The sequence below is a fragment of the Halichoeres trimaculatus genome, unplaced genomic scaffold (genome assembly GCF_033239565.1).
Source record: "Halichoeres trimaculatus isolate MK-OKI-2021-1 unplaced genomic scaffold, fHalTri1.1 fHalTri1_scaffold_11, whole genome shotgun sequence".
Lineage (NCBI taxonomy): Eukaryota > Metazoa > Chordata > Actinopteri > Labriformes > Labridae > Halichoeres > Halichoeres trimaculatus.
In genome coordinates this window covers 29,373,566-29,397,696 of record NW_027437189.1, presented here as the reverse complement: position 1 = coordinate 29,397,696, position 24,131 = coordinate 29,373,566, and the positions used below count along the sequence as shown (strand labels likewise).

At 38.6% G+C, this 24,131-nt stretch overlaps 1 protein-coding gene across 1 annotated transcript in view; it reads right to left on the bottom strand.

Moving 5' to 3' along the window:
* The window catches only part of LOC141799091 (plexin-A1-like), a 453,927-nt gene that overhangs the window by 9,530 nt on the left and 420,266 nt on the right, over positions 1-24,131 (bottom strand). Inside the window, exons 28-35 of the mRNA XM_074681180.1 lie at positions 18,898-19,044; positions 18,192-18,351; positions 15,505-15,608; positions 15,313-15,409; positions 11,414-11,604; positions 9,659-9,828; positions 6,925-7,137; positions 2,992-3,142 (exon numbers count right to left, since the gene is read on the bottom strand). Of these exons, the coding sequence (XP_074537281.1) occupies positions 2,992-3,142; positions 6,925-7,137; positions 9,659-9,828; positions 11,414-11,604; positions 15,313-15,409; positions 15,505-15,608; positions 18,192-18,351; positions 18,898-19,044 (1,233 nt within the window). The remainder of the gene's footprint in view (positions 1-2,991; positions 3,143-6,924; positions 7,138-9,658; positions 9,829-11,413; positions 11,605-15,312; positions 15,410-15,504; positions 15,609-18,191; positions 18,352-18,897; positions 19,045-24,131) is intronic.

Genomic DNA, 24,131 nt, shown 5'->3' with positions numbered 1-24,131 from the left:
GGGAGCATTCGGTTTGAATGGAGCCAGCTGCAAGCTAACTACTGTAATGCTGTTGCTATAGAGGGATGTAGAGGAGGAGGAGGAGGAGGAGGAAGGGAAGGAAGAGGCTGAGGCGACACTTCTTTAGCGAGATGTTCCACAGAAAATAATTACTGCAGAAAATTAAGAGATGTAGAGGAAGAAGTTCAATGAGCTGAATCTCAAAGCCTCAACATGTTTGAACTTACTCCTTTGATGCTTGAAATAAGAATACATGTCTGAAAATATGTGTTTCTCATGTGCATGCAAATGTTCATATCTGTTGATCTTTTTCTTGGTCTGTGTGTTACAGAGACTCGTCGTCACTGCCAGGTTTTGAAGTAACTATAAAGATTAGAATGAGAGCTGGCTCCGGCTTTAGGCTTTAGGCTTGGACAAAGAAGAAAACTAAAACTACTTAGTTTGTTCTTGAATCATTGTCTTCTGTTGCTCCCTGCTCAAAGTCCCACCATGCCGCTCCGTCCATTACTGCTCAGCACAAAACTGATATTGCGTCTCAGTTCGACTAATGCTCTGCGCTTGCTCCAAAATATGTGCATGCATATTTTACTTATCTTTAATAGAAGTATCATACCCTAAATAGGTGGGAGGTAATAAAATATTTGTAATTGGCTACTGTACTTAAATAGATTTGGGCCCAGATTTGGGCATTAATCAGACTCTTGTTGTGAGCAGACACAAAAATTAAGAAGGATGGTGCCCCACTCTGCCTCCCTTTTCAAAAAATAAATAAAATAAAAACTTGCTTTACGCCTCATTTAAAACTTGGCCGCTCTGCTTCCCACACTCACATGCTCTGATGTCTTTACACGATAAAAGGAGAGTTTTATTTACTTTACTTTGCACAAAAAGGGGGCTTGTGTACAAAATAAACTGGAATGACAAAAACAGGATCTTTAAGGGCAAAAGCTGAGGTAAGCCCTCAAGCGGGCTCTAATCTGACCTGTGGCACCTTTTTCGGCATGTCGCTGCCAACTCTTGACCTGTTTTCTCCTTCATCTACTCTTATTCTCCCCAATGAAAGTAGAAAAAAAAAAGCTCAATAGTCTTGTAAGATATATAAAATCTAGTAAGATATATAAATAAGACTGTTTTTGGAGAATTGAACCTACAAACAGTGAAAACAAAGCAACAAACAACAAAAACAGTTTAATTTAAAAATCAAACAAAAAAAAAACAAACAAACAAACAAAAAAAAAAAAACAACAACAACAGTTAACTGAATATCTATCCCTGTCTTGGCTGGTTAAGTGTTATAGTATTTTTATAATAAAAGCATCATTTTGTGTTAGAGTAAATCAATCTGTTTGTGCAGTAGCAATACAAGTTTTAGTATCTTTGAGATAAATTCACTGATTTAGTTAATTCCCTTTGGACCATAGACTGTATAAAACATGGATGCAGTCTCGTTGACGTCACCTGTCTGTTTGTGAAACAGAAAATGAAGCACATCGGCTTTAGCAGCCATATTGGTAGTGGCAAGGGTTTCGCTAACAGCCAGAGGGCGCCTGTCGGTGACCCTGGGCTGTGTCTCTGATTGGGAGAGCTCGCGATCTTAATATCCTCTGAACGGTCAAGTTAGAAAAAAAATCAATCCCCTGTACAGTGGGTTCTGATAGCAGAATTAGCGACTCAGACAGGAGATGTTTTTTGAACCAGGCTGTAAATAGGTTAATTTCTGCTTTGAAAACAGTTTTTTTTTGGCTTGGTATGTATGTGCCTCTCGGTACTTCCGGAGCCAGCCTCAAGCAGACACTCGAGAAACAGCAGATTTTAGCACTTCAGCATTGTGTCATATTCTTAGACCAGAGGTTGCTGCTTGTTTTGGACGCTTTGCACAGAGTTGACATGGTTCTAATGCAATTCATGTGTTTTGCTCTGTTTGGAAAGGTAAAGGTTTTTTCCTGATTCGATTGCATAAAGAAAATACTCACAATGAAATCCTGAGCTCCTATGTTAAAAAAGCCTTTTCAGTATATGCAGTTATCACATTGTCCACAACATCAGTTACAACCTTTACTGCATCAGGCATCAAACACCAACAGAAGGTCCTAAACTTTTTCTTATAACCAATATTTTTGGTCATTTTTGCTTCCTTTTGATAAGAAAGTTGAAGAGAAACAGGAAATGTGGGGAGTAGAAAGTTGAAAAGGACAAAAAGCAAAGGGTTTTAGATCACAGTCAAACAAGCAGCTGCAGTAATGAGGAGTATAACCCCCATGTGTAAGGCATGTACTTAACCTGCTTCTCTAGTGGCGCTTCTACATTTCTAGCTCCTCTAGGTTAGCCTGTAATAATCAACATATAAAATATAAAAATTGGTTTATGTTTTAATTTAACAGATTTTGGCCAATGACCTTTTCATCTCACACGGTAAATGTGCATGAACAGAGGGGCATTATAGTCCAAAGTCTGACCATTCAATGCATCTTCTTCATGTACGTGAAGAAAAAAAAAAGTGTTGTCCATCCCTTTTTTTAGTATTAATCTTGTATTGTGTCTTTGGAGGCTCTGCTTGTTGCCTGGTAACCTCAGAGTGATGAAAAGCTTCTGTTGGCTGACGCCTCACATTCCCCGTACAGAAAAGAGAGAGTAGTATTGATCTTTTCATCAAACTCAGGGAGACAGCAAATAACAGTGATCCCCTCAAACTCTTCCTGTGAATGTGGAAACACGCGCACACAATCACTGACTCACACACGCACACTCATGGTGTGAAGAAAATATGTATGTCTTCAGGAGAGTCACTAAATTTATGGCGCTCAATCGGCCTCATAACATATAAAGCTTGTGCCTTAATGCGCCTGCTAATGGTGATGCTACCTCCAAGCCTGAGCTGATGTGGATGGCTTGTCAGTGTAATTGGATTCAAATGACCTGATGGGATTACTCAAAACAAAGCCACAGCACATCACAAAACCCTTCATCAGCGTACGTCCACGGGGCGCTCACCTCGTCTTTGTATTTGGTGATGTAGGAGTAGATCTCGTGCAGCGCAGACATGCTGTTGAACTGGCTGAGGTGCAGGCGGGACTGCTCTGCTAGGTAGGCACTCATGTCCTGATCGCTGATAGCGGGCATACGGGAGATATCTGAGTAATACCTGGAGGAGAGAAGAAGAAGAAGAGTTTAACATGATGACATCATTGGAGGTGTGATGAAGCTCGTAATCCCTTCTAAAGGACACTCTGAAAGGATGTATGGGCATATGAGACGCTTTATTACGTAACACTTTTGTTTTTCTGCATCCGACTAAGAGGAACTTGTTCAATAACAGTTTTGTCAGAAAGAGGGGAAGCAGTAAAGATGTAATTATCTTGTTTTTGCTGAAGGGTAAATCGACTACACAAACTTTAAGTAGTTGTAGAGTACCAAGAAGGTCTTTAAACTGTGTTTCTTCCAAAAAGTCTTTTTTTTCCATTAATTTCTGAGTTTTAAAAATGAACAAGGACAGAAATTGGAGAAAAAACAACCTGTCAGAAGACAAAAGCCCACTTTAAATCTTTCTCAAATGCTTTTGTAAAAATGTCAGACAACTTTTTAAAGAGATTTTACTGACACTGACAGTTTGTTGAAACAATGCTGTGAGTTAAATTTTGCAGCAATAAGCCGGGTCTCTTTCTAACACACCAATAAAGTCAAACATGCAGTTTGCAGTTTTTAAAGTCTTTGTGCAGGTAACTAACCAAGGTTGAAGGTAAACATGGAAGGCAATTCAATGCACATACAAAACCCACTTTCTCCACATCATGACCAGTAGTAGACATTCTGGCTAAAGGCCTGATAGCATGTGATGCTAGCCCATCCTGATGGGCTGATGATACTGCCTGATCCAGCAGAGGTTCGGTCTAGCCTAAAAATGGCCTCTTGCTGTGTCTTTTTAGGACATCTCAGGACAGACTTCTTCTCTCTTTATTTGTCTCCTCTGTTACTTCATGCAAACGATGGAGAAGGGGGGAGTCAAAGCGTGCTAACCCTGCAGGGCTGAGTTCTGGTGCAGCTTTCTGTCCTGGTTGTGTCCTGCCTGTCCTCTTTCTAAGGCTACTTTTACTTCTTCTTAGGGGTTTGCCAGAAGTTGACACCCATCCACCTCACATTACTGCCTCCTACTGGTTTACATCTGCATTATTTCACCATCCTCATTAGATCCTGGAGTCCTGTCCAGCTGATCTTATAAAAGAAAGAGTTAAGTTTATGCCATCTTGACTGTTTCTTGCATCTAAAATATTCTCATAGTTGTATTGAGTGTGTAGTTCCTGCTTTTGGCTTCTTTTTTTTCTACATCTTAAGGATACATGGTCTACTGTTTCTGCCTAAGTGCACTCACTACACTGTCCTATTGGATGTTTAAACTCGTATCCCTTCTTTTGCGTCTCGTGTGGATATGGTGGGTTGCATGTAGTGGGTCCAGGACACTAGAGCTAACTGTTAAACCATTTGTAACATTGTGTGTCAGGGCCATTGGGAGCCAAGAGGTAGGGTTGGTAGCATATAGTTGCTGGAGGTTGTATAGATTGAGCCTGGGTCTGTAGATGGTGCTGATGCTGTCGGGGTCACCATGGCTACGAAGACCCATGTGGAAGGTTACAAAACCAGCCAGATGGGCAAAAACACTTACTCAAAGGTGCAAGTAGTGGTGCTGTTCCTCACTGGACACTTGTCCTTCAAGTTGGGGGACAAGTATCTTGAGTTTACTTCAAATACTTTTTTTTTTCATACTTTAGAAACTACAAGCTCCGCCAGACTGAGAGGTGCCTGATCCTTCATTTTTTATTTAGTTTTTTATTAATTTTTTTCTTTCTTTCATCTTCATTGTGGTCTCACTTGTATGTGCATTAATATCCATCATTGAGAGAGGGAGGAGCTACCTGTAAATTTGCACTATGTGCAATATGTGGGCGTTTTTTGTTCAGATGGTCTGTATCAGTTTGTATTCATGACTTTCCACATCCCTTATTTTTATTTTTCCTCTGCTTTTCTGCCTGACAACAGGGGTTTAAGCTTACTAATGACATTTTTATTTGTAAACATGTTTTGCTTTTCCAGGGAAAAAGAACAAATAAATCAAGAAAAAAAGTAAACATGTTTGCAAATTGTAATTTCACTGATTTTTTTCAGTAAACATGACAAGGGGGGAAAAGATGCTAATATCAAAATTCTTGGAAAACCCAACTAACTTCACCAGCTTTTTAAATTTCTGAGTTCATGATTGAAATGCTTGAGTATATTGGACAAATGAAAATATTTTCATCATCAAATCATAGTTGTGTACCAGGGGCATTATGCAGAATTCTCTCAACAGAGTTTCGTACAGGTGATCCAAGAACATGTCCAGACTCTTAAACTGAATTTTCAGAGACTGAAATGACTTGAGCTGTGAGAGGATGTCAGGACTGGCCTTTAAAACTCTGCATGAAGTCTGCTGGTGTACAGTTGGTGTAAGGCCTTGTTGCTTTGAACAGTTTTTGTTTTGACAGTCAATAACAGATTGGATATGATGCACAAAAGGATAAAGCAGGCTTCAATTGATGAGGAGAGCCTTAATAATAAATGACACTCAGATTTAGCTCCCCAGCCTATCCAAATAATTATTTTATAGCCCGTAATGATGACTGAGCTTGAACTCGAAGAGGCTCATCCTACCTGAGCTAAAAACAACCTTCACATTATCGACTCGGTGTCAGAGGACCAAAAAGTCCATTCAAACCGAGCGGGCAGAGCAGAGTCTACAGTATATTAAGAATACATCCTAATATTGAGCTGCACCCGGACCTGTTTGCAGAATCCATATCTCCACCATCTCAAGGTTTACTGCAGCAGGGCAGTGCTGGTTAGGAGGCATAATAGAAACAAGGTTTAACTGCACCCAATTAACAATCACCTATAAATCCTTATCTCGTACTGACTCCTAATACTCTCTGCAAGCCTTAGGTCTCGCTGCGCTGCATTAGAGAGTGTTGTACAGAATAAAGAAAAGGACCATGTGCCAGAATAACCGTCTGCTCTTCTGTTTTAGTTCAGCAGCAGTGGGAAGAGAAACTAATAATGCATGAGAGACATGGAATCAAACTTTTGCTTCTTTAATTAATGTTTTTTAGTTTGTATCACTTTTTTTCCCCCCAACAGCAGCACATCTTTTGCACATCTCAGTATCTGATTCATGAAACTCTTCCTTTATCTCTTGTAAAACTATGTGCACTTGGAGGAGCTGCTGCAAACTTTCCCAAACAAAGCTGCAAAGAGACTACTGGGTTCTTCCCCAAAAGCAGAATAGCAGTGGCAAGCGTCAGTGGTGCAGAACTTATCCTGAGTTTAGTTAAACTTGCAGTAGCTGAATAAATGATGAAGGGTGAATCAGGGGACATTTTAGGTGAGGTTCAATTTGGAACAAATACTGAAAAAGCTACTTCGTACCCATCCTTTACCCGTGTGTTTTCCTACAGGACAGGATGATTCGGATATCCAGGAAATGTAGCGCCCTAGTTCTGAATTTACACAGCAGGTTTTTCACAGTTAAAGCTGGAATTACAGATATGTTCACGCTTCAAAGGATGTATTTTACTCTTACAGACCCAGAGCGGGATCACTGTAATTATAGTGCACGATTCCTTGGCTTCCGTTTAATCCAAATATAAACTGTGACTTAATTCAAATGCTTTAAAAGTCATTACCAGAGGAAGTTCAACCTGTTAATGTTCTCATAGTCTTACAGGTTGTTTTAGGCTTAATAGAAATTTAATTAACACTGATCTCACCACCAGCCGACAACTTTGCAGATTAGCTTCTGCAGCTTCCAATAACTGAGCCTGATTGCTGAGCTCTTACACCTGTAGCGCTGTCTTTCTTTCTAATCTAATAATGTAGGATGTGTGTGCCTCCTCTTACCTCTCCACCCAGTTCTTGTAGTTGGGGATGTCTTTCGCGTAGAGGAGCTTATTTGATGGCGAGTCTTTTCCCAGTTTGTGTTCTGACGTGGAACAGGAGTCCATGAAGGTCTGAGCCACCACAGACAGGCAGGCGTCCGTGATGCTGTTCTTATGGATGTCAAACACAAACTGAGGGTTCTTGATGACGTTCACCCAGAACCGCAGAGGAAGACTGGAGAGAGGATAAAGAACACAGACATGTTTTAATGCACCATGTAAGAGCGTCCTGCAACATCACCTGAACATGCAAACTTGATGTTCCTCTCATGTATCACAGCTCTTTTCGTTTCCTTTCTTTGAATATTTCTTTAACTGCATTTGTTTCCATCCTGCTCTGTGGGTGCCACAGCCCTCAGCACATCCTCAGCTGGCTAACTGATGTGAACTTAAAAAACTCTTCCCCAGAGCTGTGCAGATACTGAAGCAAGATCTGTTAATGAAATAAACACAGATAAATAATTTATGGATAAATATTGCATGCAATCTCAGTCTGGGGATGTTATTAAATCACCCAGAAAACTATTTGCAAGCATCCCACTCAGCAACTTTTTGAATTTTTTATGCATTAAGCAAACTTGGATGTATTGATTTAGTGACTTGGGCTTGCAGAGTTCTTCAGGGAGACTCTTACTTTACAGACCTTTGCAAATAGGTTACACAACACACAACACACTGTATATGGTGTGTCTTTCAGTGTTCCCCTAAGTGTACAACCTCATGGAGGCAGTGGCAGCTTCAGCTGCAGGGGGGGAATGACATCCCATCATGTGAATAAGATAAACAACATTTAGGCTATTTAGTCTACTAAATTAAAAAAATAAATAAAAAAGGGAACACTTTATTTTGATAGTCCGTCTGTTGACACTCAACAAGCTATAAGCAGGTAAGTGGTTGCATATCAGTTGTGTGTCAGTTGATATATAACAAGACTAGGCAACAGACAAGTAAAATACATTCAACTAACTATTAGTAGACCATAAAGTGCATTATCAGTAGATGTGTAGTTTCATATCAACAGTTTATCAGTTTATATATAACAAGACTCATCAATCTGTCAGTTGAAATGCATACCACAGATAGGACAAAGTCAAGCTGCCTCTGGTTTCCCTGATGGGATTTTTTTCCCCAAAACAACTGTGCAGTTGTTTTGGGGGGAAAAACGTATAAGTGTACTGAAATGTTACTATAATTTTGTATGACTACTTAGTGTATTTTATAATAAAAAAAGAGATTTCCTTCTCTGATATGGAGTTGTGTAAACGTGTCTGTGTTTGGCTCTGTTGATAGTTCACAGAGTTTGAACTGTTGTTGACTGTTTTTCACTTTAATTGGATGGTTTTAAGTCAGGATCAAATGCTTAGTTGACAAAGCCAAGTGATAGTCTGTTGATCATTGCCAAAATACATGTTGACAATCAACAGATAGTCAATTGATTAATTAATATATTGTCTATTGATAGTCAATTAATCTATTCAGTAGTTGACAACCAACAAAGTACAAACGGAGTCAGTCATTTGATTGGTTAGAGACGTTGGAGATATGTTGACATTTTACTGTACACTTTATACTGACAGATCGATTCAAACTAGTGGAGTGTTAACTAACAAAAAGAAGTTGACAATCTAGTGATAGTCGAATGTCAATTAATGGCCTTATAAAAAAAAGTAATGGGGTTGGGAGACATTTTTTGTAAAATGTTGTAAAACCCTAAAATCCACCTTATTGTCCAATGATAGTTAGTTGAATGTATGTTACTAGTCTGTTGAAAAATTTATGCTGAACATCTACTGATAGCTTGTTGAGTGTCAACAGACAATCAAAATAAAGTGTTACCAACAGAAAAACAAACAAACAAACAAAAAACCCAAGGTACAGACCTCACCTATGATGGACTTAACCTTAAATTACTTCTGCTGTGATATGGTGCCATTAAGAAAATAAAATGAATTTGACTTCCATGGAGGGGCAGGGCAGCTGTTATTGTTGAAGATCCCCATCCACTAAAACGGCTTAAAAGGAAAACACTACTTTTAGGTAAAACTTTGACTATGAGGTTATCAAAATCAGTTGGAAAAGTGGTGCTTTCAAGAACCTGTAATTACAAAGTCTTTAAGACAAAAGAGATCAAAAAAATAAAAAATGAAAAAATAAAAATAAAAAATAAAAAAATCCTGAAATTCTTTAGGTCTGAGAGAGGGTGAAAAAAGTTATTTTAACACTGGTTGCTTCTGTTCAGAAAGTCAACTTGGTGGTCTGCAAAAAGTCAAATATTCCATCAAAAAAAAAATCATAATTAAAAAAGTTTACTGAAGCCCAAGTGGTTGTTATCAAACTTTTTTTTTTTAAACTAACAAAAACCAAAAGGCATTCGGTCAACAACAACTCCAGAAGAGCAAAAACTCTTGATATATAACAAGCTTAAACCATAAAATACAATTAAATATCTTAAATATGCAATCCAAGCCACCAAATATCCATTGGATTATTATCTGAAATGATTGTCTCAAACAACAGACAATATGAGCCTGTATTTAAAGTGAAATCTGTTTTCACAACTTCAGTTTCTTGATCATTTAAAATGAAAAGTGCTGCTGAGGATGCACTAGCCTTAAATCAAAAGTAAATGGCCCATTCAGTGATTCTATCAGGCTACACTTAAAGTGCCTGTGTTGCTGTTTCCAGGTGTTACTCACCAGTTGCTCTTCCAGGTGTGTCGTACGTCGTAGTCGTTGATGGAGTGTTTGTCGGCCTGCTCATCCAGGAAGTCAAACATGTACTTGATGGCTAAGGGCAGTGCACTTCCTCTGTGAGCTGTGCTGAAGATGGTCTCAAACAGGTCGTCCACAAACTTCTGTAACGTACCCTGAGAGGAAGGATGAGAGATGTTTTCATGCTTCATGTTGCATCCCCAGGCAACAATTATATTTGTTTATTTCAAACCACATGTTGATAGAGTATTCTTCCACTGATGTTAGATCTTTCTGAGGGATTAGATGGAAACTTGTGAGTAAGAAACACTCTGGAGGTGGCCTGCTCTCTTTGACCTTTGTTTCTCAAAGGCTCTTTGTTGAATCTTTTTATTACTTGTATTGATTCAGGTCATTCTTGCGCTGAGCAATTTGTGGCTGAAACCAACGATCCAACCACTTATCCCTGACCTCAAAACACACCCAAACCCGATCAACTTCTGTTTTCAATGGGATTGAGTTTCAAAGCTCGCTGCTGGATCAAATACAGGAACCCAAACCTACCAAATCTGATGGTTTTTCTACCACTCGGAAAAAATAACACAATTTCTTCCGACAAAAAGCTAAGTAATGTTTCTCTAACGAGACATTTACCCCCGGGACTTGTTCATCTGATGAAATCTACAACAGAGGAAATGCTTGAGGATCATCTTTAGTCAGCCACTAAGGAGACCTCTGTCCCATCAGTGGATCACAGAGCTGAGATCTGCACAGATGAGATGCCCGGGCAGATAGAAACAGGTAGGAGAAAGGCAAAAGGGCCTTTTTTTATCTTTGCATATCTAAATCTATAATCACTCACTACACAACCTGTCTCTAAAAACCTCCTGTTTTCTATAACAATACAAAAAAAAAACAAAACCATAAAATAATTAATAATATGAAAAAATATTATTATATTTCTTAGCCCATTGGAAAACTTAATTTTGTCTGTTAACGAGTAGTTCAGTTGTCATTTTTGTCTTTTAATATCTTGAAATGAGACATTTTCCAGACTTGTTAGGTGAATTTGACTCATATTAAAAACTCATATTAAGAAGGATTAAAGTGGTAATTTCTAACATTAGTAGCCTTTTTTTTGGATAGGTAAATCTGAAAACGACAAATTTGTTGAGGAGCTGGAGTTGGACTAGGGGTGGAGATGGGAGTTAGGATTGAGGTTTAGTCTCTAAAAGTGGACTATAAATCTTGAACAGGTGAGGTGGGTCACTCAGCTTTGCAGAGATGATGGTGATGATAAAAAAAAATGCATACACTGCAAAAAACTGAAATCTTATCTTGTCAAGTGTTTCGTTTCTCATTTTATGTAAAAACTGTCTTATGACACGTCATATGAGCCTCATTCAACTTATCAGTCCAGAGAAATGTCTTGTTTCAGGTTATTTAAAGACAACAATAAGGTCTGAATTGCTTGTAAAAAGTAAAACTTGCTCAAAAAATTGCTTAAAAATAGAATAATGTCTTAATACAAGTAACTTTTCTTTTGTTCAATTTGCAGATTTTTTGTAACTTGTTAAGAGCAATTCAGACCTCATTTTTGTCTTTAAATAACTTGAAATAGGACATTTTTTCTGGACTGGTCAGGTTAATGTGGCTCGTATCAAGTCTAAAAAAGACATTTTTTACTGAAAATAAGACAAAAACACTTGATCATATTCAACTTTTTTGCAGTGTATGTTTAAAAACATCAGTTTGTCTTACCTTTGTGGCCAGCAGCCGGGTCAGGTAGATCTCAGAGACCATCTTGCTGCCTCGGTCCCCCTCCCTCACGTCCGTGTGGTCGTGGTTTTTCACCAGATGCCACAGTTTGGTTCCACTCTCCAGGTCCGGAGTGATCATGGGTGTCCGGGATCGTAGGCTGTCTGGACTGCTGGCTGTCCTCAGCATGCTCTCTGTAGATGCGAACACAAGACGAGGTGTTATTCAAAAAAACCATGGTGGCTTGTGTATGGTAACTTTCATTGAAAGAGACCCATCATCTCTCTACATCATCTCTCTACATCATCTTACAGATGGTCTGAAACAAGTTGATTTTTCTAATTAACTTCCCAAAATTCTCAGAACACCTGACGTTTCTTTCATTTGTTGTGCTATACCATCAAAACTTCTCTCACCCATTTCCTTTTATCATCTCAGCCTGTTTCATTATTCATGACATGAGTCTCGAAGCTAATCAGAGCAAAGCAAAGAGATACATATCAGCTTTCACAGAGCGGGGGGAAAGGGTGGGAGGACGACCAGAGAGGTGAGATGAACAAAGTACGAGAGGAGGGTTATTTTTATGTCCCTGTTGCTTCTGGAGGGAAGATGCACGGGGAGAAAAAAGAGGGTGTTGATGCATGGTGCAGTCCCTTTATTTCTGGTGAAAGGACAGAGAGGAGAGGTGCAGAGTGGATGTGAGGGGGTAGATGATGCTAGAGGGGAGCGGGGGGGGCTAAATGGACTGAGAGACAAAAAGGTCAGAAGGGAGAGGGGTGAAATGGAGAGTAATGGGAGAGCACGGGATGGGAAAGTGAAAAGGGCTGAGTGGGGTGCTGTGACAGTGGCGTGCTGAGTAGCTTTGATTCTGGACCATCATGACCACTGGTGGCCAACATTTACCTGTGCTCGTACACACAACCTACACACACCACGCTCAAACACACACCTGCATGTCTACAGCTAAAACATCAGGCTCATTTAAAAATGCTACTGCAGATAATCTCAGAGTATTTGCTGTTAAACAAAAAGCTCCAGGATGATTCATAAAGGAAAGACTTCATATTTTCCCAACTACATTTCTCCTCTTTAATCTGGAGCTCAAACAGTGTAAACTCTGCTTTGGCTTCATGAGTTTACCTCATTATTCAGGTCAAGGTGTCTCCAAGAAGATATTTCCAGCTTCAGAATCTGAAGTGTTTGTTGACAAACAGGACATGGAGTCCTTCTGTTCAATACTTCTACATCACCGCTGGAACAACAGCAAGTGAGAGGAGTTGAGTGAAGCAAAAGCGAGCAGAAAAAGGTTATTTGAAAAAGTTAGAGCTTCACCTTATCTTGTTCTTATCCTTCAATTAATCTCCCACTCCAGTCTGCTTCAGCTAACTCCAGAGCAGCTCACACTGTGGTTCAACAGCAAGTCAGACCAAGAGTGCACCAAACATCTGCTGCAATGAGCCCGACTATTGAGTTCCTCCAAAGTTTAAGGTAATATAAACATATAAATACATGAATTTATAAAGCTTTCTGATGTTAGTGTTGTGTTTTGTGTGCTAAATGGACTTCAAATTTGTTGGGCCACTCCTACAGGCTGTATTGGTGACGTGTTGGTATTAATCAGAGGATAGAGTTGGAAACAGAGTATGAGTGGGGAATGACATGCGGGAAACAGGCTGCAGACTGGACTCAAAACTGATGCCACCCGTGGGTGCAACCTAGACCACTTGGCCAGCTGCCCCCCTAGGAAAGTGATGCGTGTGCTTTCTTAATTTAGTAAAGCAGGGAGTAAAAATGGCCTTGCAAGTCAAGCCATTAACTGTCAAAGACAAACCCTGAAATCAGTCGCACAGAGTAGAGACAAGGAGTCCCTCAACAGAAACTACAGATGGGACTTTAACTTTGAAAATTTTAACAAAAGTGTCTGTACCTATTCATACACATGTAAATCAATGACTGTATAAAACAGACACAATTTGTGGCGTCATCCAGTGGTTTATGAAGAGACCCAAAGATGGCCGTCATCCTTTTTTTTCAAAGTCTGACTCAACATCACTTTTAATTAGAGCTCTGCATTTCAAGCAAACATACTATTCAACAACTATTCAAATATTTTCCTGTCCCCTCTGCAGACAGCGTCGAGATCCATTTAATGACTGTGCAAAGTTGTTGGCGTTAGATATGACATATGATTGGATATGATCTTTGTATTCAATTTTTACTTGCAAAGGTTGCACTAATACAGTATCTAACTTTTTGTTTATATTTTTGGAGAGGTTCCTCCCAGAACTCATGCCCACACTTCTAAATCTCACAGAGGCACATCTGTATTACTGGCAACTGATACTAATGCTTTGTTATTTTCTTATTTAGTCGTTTAATGGAAAAAAGCAAACAGCTTTCAGATGCCCTACAAGCACCATCGAGGCTGTCATATCTCATTACTACCAAAGGCCAAGTTAGGGCAAACTTTTGGCCTCCTGGCAGACAGTTTTAACACATCTACCTGTCAGTAAACTAAATTAACTTTTGTATTATGTTACTGGATGAGTCATGAGTCAAAATCCACCTTACACGGTCTGAGTAAAAAGATAACTGAGTTTTATATTATCAGCTTTTTATATTGTGCTGTAAACATGTTTATTTCTGCTGTAAAGTTGAACATTTAACACCACATGGATCTTATGGAGATTCATTTACGTTTACAGGCAGCGTGAATATGGCTTGCCAAAATGTAAGATTTCAGATTTAGATCAAAATCTAGATTCAGCATTCAGATTTAGATTTAACACTTAGATTTAGATTTCTTTTTCATGTGTACACATTTTTAACAAGTGTACAGGACATACTGTTTTGCATGAATTCCAGTCTCAAATGAAAGAAAAACAAGCTAGAGAAAAGTGAATGAAATCTTCACAAAATTTTGCCCATTAAGAAGTGACTGGAATTCTACATTTGGCACACCATAATTGTAATTAATACTCTGGGAAATGCAGTCTCTGCACTTCCTCATTGGCCTTCTTGTGTTTTATGAAATACCAAAGGTTGCAATGTAGATATATACGGTATATTCTGATGATATGAGGTGGAAGTGTTATCCTCCAGCTGTCATGCCATGCACTTTCAGTCAGTGTTGAACAGCCCTCACCAGGTTTCTTTCTTTTTGAGCTGAATTTTTATAATTAAGCTTCTTAATCCACTATTTACAACTATTCTGAGGCAAAATGATGAACAGAGAAAATAATTGGACTCATTAATCGTTAAAAGAATCACTGGAGGGCAAAACAGAGTTTAAAAGAAAGTCAATATCCAAGATCACATGGACAGAGATCTGCTCTACAAGTTGCTCCTTTTTGTTGGATGTGAAACCAGTCGATGGTTTGCTCTGGTATCACTCCTCCAAACGATCATTTGCTTGAAAATCAAGGCTGAACTGTTGCAGAACAGCCAATCAGAGGCAAGGATAACAGTGGAGCATACCTGGGGGTCACCATCCTCATTGCATTTTTAGTGCAGGGTCATTTATCTCCTAAACAGATGATTTTCCAGTGAAGTATCCCACACTGATGCTCCCTTCTATCGCTGACTGCCAGGTGTCCTCTCCCTCTCCCTCTTTCACTTTGTCAGCGGGGGATCAAGGTGTCTACTTTAATGCCTGTCATTTACGAACTGCTTGAAAATAGCCATGAAATGGCCTTGGCCTGGGCTGATAGCAATGGATAAAAAGGATTGCCATTCACTCAGAGGGAGGCGAAAAAAAACAACAACAATGGAGCCCAATCATGGCCACGATAAACAAAGACAGAGCTGAATAAGGAGGGGGAGGGGGAGGCAGGTGGAGAGATGGGAGTCAGCCACAGGGCGGTTTAAATGGGATTAAGTCAAGAGGAGAAGGGGAGTGGTACCGTATCTGCTGAGGCTCTTGGTGAAGGTGGAGGAGTTGGAGATGTTGTAGGCAGAGTTCTGCTTTGGCACCAGGGCGATCACTGAGCCATCTGTTACCTGCAGATAAAAATAAAGACCAGAACAGAAGAACTCTGTGTTAGCCATCACCTTCTGCTGGTTACCGCTCTGTTAGCTCGTTAGCGCTCGTGTACCTGATAGTGAGCCAGTGTGTTCAGTCTCTTCCAGTCGTTGTCAATCTTGGTTGTGACGTCTTCATCTTGCAGGATGATTCTTGCCATCCGACCCTGACGCCATTCTTCAGAAAGAATTGTGTGTATTGATTAGCAGTAGTTTTTATGAGTAGGTTGAACAATATAAGTCAAACCAAGATTACATTTCCACTTCTTTTGTTTTACTACATTATATGTGCTCACTGACTGATGTGAAAGACAAATACAAAAGATTCAGATGCACCTCTGTTGACAGGGAATCCTTATCAGTCAGCTCAGTGCTCTGGTCTAAAAGCAACAAGCTTTAATGAAGCAAATCTTACAACAAAATGTGTTTGTGTCCGTGTCTTCGTGCAACACTCTGCCCAAACGCTAGCTGGCAGGATGATTTCTTTGCTACTCATATTGTCAGTTACCAGGTCTTCAACACGCTCTGCTTTGTGCATAAGAAACCGTGTTGTACTATGTTGGAATTGGAGGCAAAAATTTTGAGTTGGAGATAATTACACAGCATTTATTACAAATCTTGTGAATATTTGGTAGGGTTTTACCAATCACAGGTGATTTCTCTGTGCAAACTTACACTTTTGACAAGATGGTTTAGTATCAATAAATTAACTTTAAATGTAAGTAAAACTAAATACATTATGTTTGGAAAAGCAAAAAAATCATGACAGATGGCATGGAAATAGAACGTGTTTATGAGAATAAGTTCTTAGGAGTGATTATAGACCACAGACTGTGTTGGAAACCTCATGTTAATTACATTAAAACCAAAATATCAAAATCAGCTGCAATATTGTATAAAACTAAAGATTTTCTGAATTCAAATTCATTGCATATGTTGTTGTTCAAAAAGTTGCTTAAACAAAAAATGATTGCAAATTACAGAACTATGGTGTGAGCACAAAATGTGTTCAGATTTTGGATACATGTGAATTTAATATTGTTTTATATAATTCAAAAGGAAGCTGAGAAAGTTATCAATTTGAATCGGGTAGGCAATATAAGCAAAGGCTTCAGCCAACACCTTTTTCTGTCTAGTTTTGTCAGCTTGTTTTTTTTATTTTGTTGATTGTTTGGAGTTAACGCAGGCACTAACGTAACACTTATTTGTTTGTAATCTCTCACTTTGGTGTTTGTATGTGAGATTTCATGTTTGAAGTGACCTAAATAAACTCAACAAAACTAAAAAGATGCAATGTCAAGCTACACGCACCGTTACACATAAAGTTGGAATAAAATATTTCTATCTCTTCTTATGAATTTGAAAGTTTGCATTTCTGTTGGTTTCATAGTATTTTATATGACATTTCTACCATTTTTTTCAACCAACTAAAGAATCAGTCCCATTAAATTGTCAAATGGTGTGACCACATTATCATGATAGGTATGAAATAAATCACCTTCCTTGTAGTTATGCAAGTGTACTGATAAAAACATATATTTTATGAAATATAATTTCAAAGTTTATTTGAAGTATTTAATTTTTAAACTTGATAATTTGGGATTCTGTTTTCATGGGTTTCTCTAGTTTTGGGTCAGTTGGTTTAAAATCATTTTAAATTTAACATTCACAGTGTAGTAGATGGCAAAAAACATTTTTAAAGTAACTATTTTTGCACAGTATTAGATTTTATGATACCACATCTTTCACCTCTTGATACGAAATGTAATGATTGCAATTGGCAAATTTTGATGTGGTGTAATTGACACTGTGACATGTTTGAAAGAGACTGATCAAAAAAGTTTTGAGAAGATATACACTTTGTAAAGAAAAAATCCTTTTATGTGAAGAGGTAGGACATTTTTTATTACAACTTTATGGGCAACAGTGTATGCTGATTTCTGCACTAGAATCTACATCCGATGCTACCGTTAAAATGTGATATCTTAATGTGACTTCTTTGTTTGTTTTAGTAAAATAAATACTATTTTAAGGGCAAGCTCATGTTAGCCTCCTGTTTTGTCCCTGTCCTTGAACCATGTTGTGGTGTCTGGATTGGCTCCAAAAAGCCTGAGTAGAAAGGTTAGCTAGATAGCCTGTGTGTTAAAAAAATAAAGCTGCTTTAATTAGAAATACTGCCTTGGAACTGAGACTGAAGAGAGCTTCTTAAGTCACATTCACACACTGGACATAATAATGATGCAACTATTTCAACATTTGCTTCATTTCAATCATATGATCATGTTTTGTTGTAACACTGCAACCACGCAGTTGTTGTCACAGATAAAGGTTTTTTAGGCTTAAAAAAGTAAACCACATAATAGAAAGTAAAAATTCTGTCTTTCAGGTACAAAAGGAAACCCTAGCATATATCTTTCTGACTCTGAGGAAAGTTTGAAGCTTTGATTCTAAATTGAGGTTAGCTTTGGGAGTTTTTGGTGTTGAGTTTAGTATTCAGGATAGATCTACATCAGTGCTCCTGCTCTTCACCTTGTCTCTGCTGAATATGATGAAGCCTCACAGCCTTTGCTCAGCGTCCTACAGAAGTCCACCTTTACATAAACACTGTGTCAGGTTGGATTTAAATCAGATGCTAAATAAGTGAAAGTGGGTGTTTTTGAGGTACAACAGGATGTCAAGTTGTTCTCGTCTCTGTTTTTAGACCTGCAGCCTCTTCTCACATACATTAGAGTCTACATGCAGATAGTGCTGTGTGTCTTACCCAGGTCCATATCAGAGGCTTTGGGCCTTTGTGAATAAGGGCTGCCCTTGTACACGGCATCGAGCAGCTTCTCTTTGACCTGAGTGATGGTGTCGCAGTTCAAACACTTGACCGTCACCTCTGGGGCGTTCTCATTCTCAGGGTTTACACAGTGCAGCGTCTGGCAGGAAAACAGGCCAACACAAAGGGAAACAGACATTACTCAGAGGAGAGACAGAACAAGAACACCGCCAACAGGTGAGACTTTTGGATGAGTGTTTGGGTGCATTTGAATGCACCTGACAGCATTTTCACACCTGGGTTGTTTGCAGCAGCTATTTTAAAAACCTGGACATTTTGCCGGTCAGTTTGGGTTTGTTTGTGGACGTAATAACTCAACACTTCCACACAAAAACAGCTGTGGCATTTCCTGCAGACAAGTAGGACTGTCTGCAGCCTAAACCTGAAGTGCTTTGTTTGGAGAGGAATGTGATTAATGTTGGGCAGTAGTTTCACGTCCTCTCTCCAAACGCTGCTGATAACCAAGCTCTGTGTTCACCTGTCCAAACGCTTTCCTACAGCCGAGACAGAGGCTGCCACATTTCCGCTGCTGATGAGTCAAAGCCTCTTTTAAAACTTTTATCGTCAAGTGTGACTAGAACTTAACAACCTACCAAGTGATTCAGACCAAAGCAGACGAGCCCGCGGACACAATAAGTTTACTGACCAGGGTTTTGTAGTCAATCTGTTGCCGGATGAGCTTGTCCTCGCTCAGGGAGTAGCGAGCTTCTCCTGTGATGGCGTCTATGGGTCCCTTCTCCATCTGCTGCTTGATGGCACAGTAAAGCATGAACAGAGGCTCTCCGGCACACTCCTGGTGAGAGGGAGGACAGAAGGAGAGGAGCTGAGAGGAGCCCAACCACGAAGGGATTTTCCTTTCTCATTTATTCACAAAAATATCTGAGGCCTGAAGAGGAAAGAAAGTCCAGTTATTCAGCACAGAGAGATAAAGATTAGGGAGAGTCCTGATCAACTGCTGTAAAAGTTAACGGGATACTTGTGATGCTCACTTCCCTTCAAGTTGGAGAGAAAATGTTCGGCTTCAGTAACGTCGTTTTCGCCAAGAACAGGAGTCTGCAATTTTTACTTCTATAGGAGCCATTTTTCCTCAGCTCATTCAGCTCATCTGGATTAAAGAGATTACAGAGCCACAAAATCTACTTTATCTTCACAATTAAGACAATAGTGTATAAAATTATAAACATAGTTAGGATATAGTGAATAATTGTCTAAGCAATGCACATGTTGTGTCTTTTTTTTTGTTATCAAAATTAGCAAAAATTGCAAAAAAAAAAAAAAAAAAAAAAAAAAGATTTTTTTTGGAGGGGGAAAGATTTGCAAAAAAAATTGCAAATATTACAAAAAAAGAGAAATTCTTGAAATGTCAAAACATTTGCAAAACATCAAACTTATATCATTTCGAAAAAAGTGCAAAATTTCCAAAATTCAAAATTTTGAAATCTGCAAAATTATTCTAATTTTTTAAATTTATTTTTTGAATTAAATTCTGAAATCTGAAAAATAACTTTCAAATGGAAATTTTAAGAAATTTAACAAATTTGCAATAAAAAAAATACTTAAATATAATAACATTATTGATTATATTGCTTAACTTATTATTTTTTGTTGTTTGCTAATGCCTTGTCAAATGTAAAGCTTGTATATTAATTAAGCCAGTACAGTGTCAGTTAACTGAATCCATTTAAACAAAAGTAAAATCTATATTTTCTCCCAGATTTTTACTTTTGAAGATTTAGTCATTATGGCTGTAAAACTTGAAGTTAGCCACAGGTGCATGGAAAGTTTGTGGGCTGTTGGTGCTGTAGGAGGTGAAGTTAAGTAGTGCCAGGCTTTATTGCAAGATGCGACACATATTTAGTTTGACGAAATGTTAACGCATGATTTTATTTAGTGTCAATGTCTTTTATCATCAATACTCTCTGTAAGAAAAACAAAAATCCGTAAAAAATCCATTTTTTAAAGCTACAAGGAGCCACTGCAAAGGAGTCAAAGAGCCCCAAGAGGCTCCAGTGCCACAAGTTGCAGACCCTTGACATAGAGGATCATTTTGATAGTCACAGATCAGTAGCAAAGGCTCAGCAATTTGCAGCCTTTATATTTCCTCTTCAGCATTCAAATAGATAGACTACAAATGTTACTGAATCCAGCTGCATTTATGCTTATTCAGATTAAATGTTTTTCAGCAGGGTCAATCTAAGCCTCTGCTTTGACCTGTCTTGGCACGTCTTCAAAGTAATGAACAGTCTTGAGGAGAAGCTTCTGTTTTCTGTCTAAATCACAGAGACGTTGTTCTCTGACGTGGGTTTTAACTCAAAGAAAAGCAATTTTCTATACCAATTTCACATCACATCAGCTGCACAGAGGGAGGTGGAATAAGTGAAATGTGAGAATGGCAACTAGAGCTTTTAAATATTTTTGGACCAGCTTGTCTATTCACTAAAAGCAGATTTACAAGCTTGTTTCTATTACTAAAGCTGTTCCATTCCTTTATCTTTGCGTCAATCCACATTTTCTTTATTCGACCACATCGCATTTGCAGCATTGGCGACAGTTTGTCACATAAAAAAAGTTGTGAAGTCAAATTTGTAAGATCTGAAAATGGCCAGGTGTTCTGTTATACTGGTTCATTTACAGTTTCTGCTTGGTGTCCGCCTAAACCCATCCAGTTTTGATGTTGACACCATCCACCTTTGCAGCCACAGACAAAGCAAGAAGCCTGATTGGTCCACAGCAGCTACAGTATGATCAGCCAATCAGAGAAGAGCACCCATCAATGTCACTTTTAGAGTCTACCCAAGACAAGGACTGAACAGAAGCTTGGGATCTAGTTCATCTCAGCCTGAGAAAAGAGTTTCCTTTATGCGGTTGTGCTAAGAAACATTTATTATCTACAGGTCTTAATTCAAGACAGGGTGGGGTGGTGTTTTAGCTTGGGGGATAAATACAAACATTAGGGTTTGTTGCTTGTTAGATGCACTGTTTTAAGGGGTGCTGTACAATTGAATACTTTATTCATTCTACTAGGTATGAAGATATTTGTCCCAAATGAAGTTTTAATTCCTCTTTTTAGTTTCCTCACTGGTGGTTTTGAACAGCAGCCACCAATAATTTCAGATCATCTTGTTTAATAACACTTGTATTCTCGGTTCCTTCATAAACAATCCTGGCTTTCATACCATCACCATCTGGTTTGTGTCTGTTCCTTTTCTCTCTTAGAGCACAAGCAGTACATTGTAAAGACAGCTACCCAATTCTGATACTGAAGTTACAGGGCTTCACATTTAATTTCATTTCATTTTATGCATAGGTTTTGATTTAACTTGATGTAGTACACAAAAGTTTCTATACAGTTCTTTAAATACAAATGCAAAAGTAAATTTCACGTCTGCATCAGCACAAAAATATCAGTGGTCAGAACTAGCTTCATGTCACATGTATGGTTGTGATTTCTGTAACCTAAATCTTTTCTGATGCACTGGGAAAAATGAAATATTATCAAGTATTTTTGTCTTGTTTTCAGTAGAAAATGTCATTTTAGACTTAATATTAGACTTTGCTTGTAAAAAGCAAAAAAAATATTGTTCCATTGGGAGATTTTTTTTTACTTGTCACAAGCAATTCAGACCTCATTTTTGTCTTTAAATAATTTGAAATAAGACATTATTCTGGCCTGGCCAGTTGAATGTGGCTCATATCAATTATAACAAGTAGGGATTGGCGAGTACCAATACCAGGTATCGGTGTCGGGCCAAAACCAGCCTTTTTTCAAGGTATTGGTAATCATGAAGGCTGCAGATACACTTGGCAAAAAAAAATATTACATCAAGCAAGTCCTCCTCCCCTCTAGTTGCTGCCAATTGCTGTGTTTTAACACCACAGCAAATCTGTGTCAGGTCCTGTTCAGACAACATGAATGAAGCAGGGAGAGTTAACTGTTAAACCTTTTTTATTTTGCTCTTCAGTTTACTTTAAAATATACTTAAACTCTGACAGTTATTAGTTTTTTGTGCATTATTCATTATATCTATATTTATCAAAAAAAATTCTAAACTCAGAGAGAGTTGTTAGTGTTTTGTTTGGACTTAATGGCAGAGTGACTGTGCTGTCTTTGATCAAAATGATCCTTCACTTTTAATTGAAATTTCATGTATCAAAAGTACTAGTAGTATCGGTACTAGGTATCGGTGAGTACTCTAGAGGGAGTACTCGTACTGGTATTGGTCTGAAAAAAGTGTTATCAACCGTTCGTACTCACAAGACAATTTTTAAGTAAAATCAGACAAAAACACTTGGTAAGATTTCAGTTTTTTGCAGTGTGGGAATCTGTCTGAGCCATCATCAAGACTGTGAGCACCTGCCAGAGCGAATAAAAATATACGATTTGTGACAGTGATGCTGCAGTTTGACAGCAGCCTCCAGGAGCAGGAGGAAATATGAGTTAAGTATCAACAGGTTTTAAAAATACTGCTTAATAACGTCTTTAAGCACCAGAAGTCACGGTTAGGTCAGATCTCTGTTGTGGACAGCACTGACTGAAGCAGCGTTGTATGAATCTTTCCAGTTCTCCAACATGGTCAACATCTTGTGACCAGACACAGATGTTATAAAAATGTTTCCCTCTCTTCCTCCATCACAGACTCTTGCCAATCAATAAAGTCGTTAGTCATCGCTTGGACCCGAGAAAAACACTCCTGACTGAAGCAGCAGCAGTTTAGAGGAGAGAGAGGACACATCACGGCTGATACTCACCCAGACGAGAGCTTAATGATCGACCGTGCTGAGCTCAGGGAGATACTCCAGACTGTGCGTGTGAGTGTGTGTGTGTGTGTGTGTGTGTGTGGAAGTGAGATACATGAGGTTCAGATGAGAAGAAGGGAAAGTACTCATTTATCTGTCTCACCTTCACTCGCTCTTTACAACTCGCTTTTTCTTCCTAACACACACATTCCTCTTTCTTTCCTCGCTTTTTTTTTCTCCTTCTCCTTTTCTCTACACATCACACTCATCCTGAAGTTATCTTCATATTCTCAACACACCTTTACTTAGTAGTTGTGTATCCTTTATGCCATCAGTGACATGTCAGTTGTAGGAGCTCTGACAGGCTCAGTAAACATCAGACTTTGGGATTTACCATTTTTGGTCTCAGTATTGACCTCCTTTGATACTACTTCAGTTAAAAAATGTGTTGTGCTTTAGTAATAAGACCTCAGGCCCACATTAGTTTATTCTTTTTTTCACTAACAAAAGTGCCTGTAGTAAAAAAAGACAGAGTTTGACGTTTAAATAACCCAGCAAAGTCATCTCTTCATTTCAGATCCTTTTTCATTTCTGTTAGTTTTTGCAACTAAAATCTTTTTTTTGTATTTTAAATTTTTGAGCTATTTTATGGGGGAAAAAACCTCAGTGTGTTAAACTCAATACAATGATGCAAAACAAATATTTTTATTCAAATCAGTCAGGGTTGTTGAGATTCTGCTTGTTAAGACTTTTTGTTAGTCCACTTGAAAACTTCACAGGGAACCTTCTACGTCTGAAATATAGAGGAGTGCAAAATAGATTTTAAGCTTTTTAAAACAAGAACATCTCAGAGGCATGTGCAAGTAAAAAAAATAAACCAAGTGGTAACCCAAAAGTGTTGTTTAAAACTGTCTCTTGTGATCTTTCTCTACAACCCCATTTCCACCAAGCAGTTCAGTTCAGTTTGTCTCTCTACAGCACTAATTTAATGATGTTTCCTTTGACTAAAGCTGAGACGGATTCACAAATAAATGACCTATAACGTCACACTTTTTGGTACCCTTCTGTTGGGGTGTCAGACATCCCAATCCAACCCCAGAATGTAGCGCTAGAAACACTGCAGTCTGCTCATTGTTTGAAAAA